This window comes from Penaeus chinensis, chromosome 18, assembly GCF_019202785.1.
Source record: "Penaeus chinensis breed Huanghai No. 1 chromosome 18, ASM1920278v2, whole genome shotgun sequence".
NCBI classification, from domain to species: Eukaryota; Metazoa; Arthropoda; class Malacostraca; order Decapoda; family Penaeidae; genus Penaeus; species Penaeus chinensis.
Genome location: NC_061836.1, coordinates 16,117,691 through 16,122,690, shown reverse-complemented (window position 1 = coordinate 16,122,690; position 5,000 = coordinate 16,117,691). Strand labels below are relative to the sequence as shown.

The following is a 5,000-nucleotide window of genomic DNA, read 5'->3' as shown; positions in this document are numbered from 1 at the left end:
AATATTATTGTTCAGTTTTTGGTTTTAGTTTGGGTGGTAAGCAGGATCGCCTAGCCAGTCGGTGCAGCCTTTCTTTTTTTTTTTTTAAGCTACGTCGGATTGTCAGAATCATCGCATGAAAGAAAAACAAGAAGAAATACCATGTCGATACGGTACTAATTGTTTATCTTTTTCCAGGCAATTTCAAGACTGATGAAGATGCAGTGTCGGTGCCACGGCGTCTCCGGGTCGTGCGAGCTGAAGACCTGCTGGCGGTCGATCCCCACCTTCTCCGCGGTCGGCGACTACCTGAAGGACAAGTACAACGGCGCCAGGCAGGTGAGGCTCGAGGCTTGGTTGCTGTGTTGAATTAAGATCCTCGTGATGTGATAGCCGGTCGAGAAACATTTTGTTAATAGAGATAACTTCGAAGTTTTACAGCACTGGAAAGGTTTTATTAGCGCATTTTCAAAACATAATTCATTCCAAATTATCATTAATCTGACCCTCGTGATGCCCGCAGTACAAGCGCAAGAAGAGGAGCCGCAGCTCGCGAAGGCGGGACCGATCCCGCGGCCGCCGCAAGCGCCGCAGTCGCCGGAACCGCCGCTTCCCCGTCGGCAAGGACGAGCTGGTCCACATCCATAAATCCCCGAACTACTGCGTGAAGGATCCCAAGAAGGGCATCCTGGGAACGCACGGACGCTACTGTAACAAGACCTCGAGGGGCGCCGACTCGTGCGACCTCCTGTGCTGCGGCCGAGGCTACAACACGCAGGTGGGTCGCGCTCCGCCGTTGGCCGGCCGCCGGAGGCCGTGCTGCCGGCATTCTGTCCTTTGAGGCGAAAGTATGGAGATATGTATGGTGATGTGCTAGAGGCATTGTTCTCATGCATCGCACTTGAATAAATACATCGACGGTGATATATATCGTAAAGAACCAAACACTAAAAAGACCTTGTTTACTTCCAGGTGGTGCGATACGTGGAGCGCTGCCACTGCAAATTCGTGTGGTGTTGTTACGTCAAGTGCAAGACGTGCGTCACCAACGTCGATGTCCACACTTGCAAGTAATGCTGCAGGCATAGCATTACGCCAACGGCAAGCATCCTGTAGTACATAAGGAAGACGATCCGTCATCGATATCAAAATCTACCCTTCAAAAACATCCCAAGAAGAGAAGCTGCCTGGAGGTGAAGAGAAGGTGCTTCGCGGAGTCCATTTTTCTGTCGTCTCCTTTGCCTGTCTGTGTGTGAGGACTTCGCCGGGCGCAGGGAGGAGCCGGGCCAGGAGAGCCGGGCCAGGAGGAGCCGGGCCAGGAGGAGCCGGGCCAGGAGGGAAGTGTGGTGATGAGGCGAGAAATGAGAAGTGAAAGGGAAATGCTGGCGACGTGGAAGATCCCAGTCGCCATCTCTCTTAGCAGGATAGAATCGAATAAGAAAAGGAATTGCGGAGAAACGATAATGTCTAAACCTTGAGGCTTATGAGATAAAGGTAATCTGGAGAAAGAGGACATTTTATATATATTTTTATTTACACATATATATATATCTTAGATGCCGGTGACTCCGATATTTGGATTTTGTTTATCATTCTTACATGTAAGAATATCTCTGCCGTGTGAAAAATTATACTGGAAAGGGAAATAATCAAACTGACAAACTTTACTGTACAGTATTTCGCTTTTGTTATAAGTGTATTGACACGCGCTATCCAAGTACTCCAGAGGCCTAAGTTGATAAAAGAATTACGTATCCTTTAATCTTTTATTAGACATAGGCACAGGAAAGAGAGAGAGAGAGAGAGAGAGAGAAACAAACAAATACAAACTTGAAATCAACCAGAGAGTAAGCATGTAGATTGAGTCTAAGAACATTGCGTAAATGTAGTTTCTTTTAAATGGAGATTAAAAGCTGTGAGTATTTCACGCCAGATTCCTTAGGAGGAAAAGCACAGTCGTGTAGACGTCTTCGGAAGGAACACTACTCGCTATGGAAATGGAAACTCCTCATCTCACACCTTTTTATGTTTTTTTATGTAGAAAGTTTTGCATAATAACCAAGCTTCTCAGTAACAATTGGTAACTTGTTACTAATTTCCTGGTGAACTTGAATTTATTAAAACTTTCCTTCTCTTTTAGATGGCCATAGTTGATAAAAGTACTTAGGAGAAAATGTTTTATTGTACAAATTAGATTTTTTTCTTTTTGGAATAATATATTTACATCTTTCACACCTTACAATTGTCGGGTAAGGCTATATAGTAGTGGAAATGTACTGTTTATTGTATGTTATGTTTCTTTTGAATATAGAAAAAATATATTTGTGGAAGTCATTTGGAAGTTGCAAGATTAATGCATCTGTATATGGACATAGATTTTTTTCATGTGGATGCTTAATAGTAGAGATAAAACATAATCAAATGCAGTATTGATCAAATTAAACGTCCAGACTTAGAGATTTCTTTTAATTAAGGTAATATTTGAAACATGTTTGGTGAATTGTACTGCAATAAGGTTACATGTATGCTACATAAAGAATTTTAGCTATAATTGGATATATTACCTCAATATTTATGGTGTGTTTTATGTATATAGTGTCTCTTTTCATTATCAGTTGTAGTTTCATAAACTATGCTGCGTTTGTATATAGTGACCTTCTGCTTTCTTTTCTTTCTCGTACATCTTTCATAATTATTTTTGCCAGAATCAAATGTATTTAGTAAAGGGATTGACACATTCTAGCTTATTAGCTTAAGGCTTCTTTTGAGAGAGATTTAAAAAAAAAAAGAAACATTGTAGATTACCGAGACGCTGCCATTAGTGTTAGGGAGGGAAGAATATCCACTTTTTAGTCTGGCAAAAGACTAGAATAGTCATCCCTGAACTCCGATGTAGATCACCAGATACAAAAATAAAGATATTTCTTTTTTTTCTTCTTGGTGTTAATAAAAATGTGTTATTTTATCACAATTATTTCCATTCATGTAATGATAGATACCTCACGTTTTTTTTGTTCGTCCATAACATTTTTTTTTTTTTTTTTATAATACCGGAAAAAATATATATTTATTTGTAACATAAAGCAAAGGAATTGGAGCCAAATGGGGTATGATATCATTTCAACTGTTGCTTTTCATGTCATGTTTCACGGTAGGAAGTGAATCTCTCTTAGACATTTTGTTATGTACCTTTTTTCAGATGCTTTTTTCTGAATTCATTGTGGCAGCTTATGAGAGCAAATATATCATAATTGATACTCATTTAAATTCATTCATTCTGTGAGCACAGCACAAGCCAGTTTTGCAGAATTGGTTTTCAGATCTAGCACAAATTATCTTCTTTTTTAAGTGTATGTTTGTTTACATAATATTGATGCATAATATTTCACTACTTTCTCAAGTAGCTTATAACTTCTTGGAATATGAAGTCAGCTACACAAGATCTAATTTTACTTTTTTTTTTCTCAAAGTTTGGCCCTGTATTTATGTATTTCGACACATTTTGTTGCCTAGTGATTTATGTACTTATCAGAGATTATGCAGTTGTTCCTTAGTTATTTCGAAGAAAAATTTAGTTCATAGTCATTTGGAATTTTACAATCTTGCATGGCCAAATTTATGGCACTGTCTGATCAGAAATGGCAAAAAGTGCACCATTATACTCACCGATTGCTTGTGCTGTGTTCAAAGCATATTTTAAGTACCAGTGTTGCCAAACTTGTGAATAACTCGATAATATATGTTTGCCAAATTCACCATACATAAAATGCTGTCGTGAACATCTTCGAAATCCTATTCATAAGATATATTTGTGAAGATTTATTTTTGGAAATGTGTTTTCATATCTACCCACCTACCCCCCCTACCCCATCCCACCAAAAAAAAAAAAAAAAGTTACATAAAGAGGGATTCTGGATGAAAAATATTAAATTATCCACGAAGGTTAGAGGAAAGTGGACTTCAGGTTTTAGGTCTGAGTTAGAGTCATTTCAGTAAAGTATCTTAATGAAGGACCTAAGATCTTTCTTCTAATTATAGTGGGTAATTTATCCTTATTTTTTATGACTAACTGATGTTCACCTCCGCAACCACACTCTTTGTACATAGCTGTATTATATATATATTCATTAAAGCAAGGATGTAGAAACTCTTATTCTATTAGTATAGATAAAACTGAACTATGGGTTGAACTGTAGCTGATTACTCTTTTATTTCTTTTAACATTGGGAGCATCCAGGTGTAACATGGAAGAAAACAAACATCATGTACTGAACTCTGAAATTATGTATTTGAGTTGCTGAGACGGGGTATGACAGTAATAAGAGGGAAGACAATATCAGAGCTAAATCTAAGAATGTGGAAGTACATGTGTTTGATTCAGTTGGGTGTTCTCTGACGTTCTCTGCTCAAAATGTTACTTAATGTCGTTATCAAAAGTCTTTATCTGTATGACTCTCATACTGAAAGATGTGAAGTCTTTAACTACAGTTCAGAATGTTTAGGTAGTCCATGTTGCGCCACGAGTATTCGAATTACACTTTCCCCACCAGATTTTTAAATGATCTTTTTAACTTATTATGATAAAGCCACTACTGTTACAGGTTTTGACTCCAGTGTCCATATCAGCTGGTGGGTGCATTAAGCCCATTTCGACTTCTGTTTTGACCTCCTTATGTTCTCGCCAGCGCATCATAAAGAGCTTTTTATCATCAAAACTCAGTTCATTCACTGAAGTTTATTAGAGGTCTCAATAGAAAGAGAACTTGGCAGCATAGGGTGTTATACTGAGCTCTTCCACAAACAGTTACCTAAGACTGTCAACTTCAGAACGATTCTTGGTACATTTTTCCTTGTTCTTATTTTTTGCTTTGTCATTTCTTTTAAGTGTCATGCTAATTCAACTTCTTGTATTTGAAAACAGCTTTGTTAATGGATAATGATGAATATATGTCAAAGTGTTGTCAGTAGGCATTGTAATTACATTGCATTTAAGTCAGAGATCACCTATAGTTGTGCCGTTG

The 5,000-nt window shown here is 38.3% G+C and overlaps 1 protein-coding gene across 1 annotated transcript in view; it reads left to right on the top strand.

The window, feature by feature from the left end:
* The window catches only part of LOC125034519 (protein Wnt-16-like), a 208,243-nt gene that overhangs the window by 202,776 nt on the left and 467 nt on the right, over window positions 1-5,000 (top strand). The window contains exons 5-7 of the mRNA XM_047626363.1: window positions 178-318; window positions 503-757; window positions 952-5,000. The exon at window positions 952-5,000 is cut by the window's right edge and continues 467 nt beyond it. Coding sequence (XP_047482319.1) covers window positions 178-318; window positions 503-757; window positions 952-1,053 — 498 coding nt within the window. The 3' untranslated portion in view covers window positions 1,054-5,000. The remainder of the gene's footprint in view (window positions 1-177; window positions 319-502; window positions 758-951) is intronic.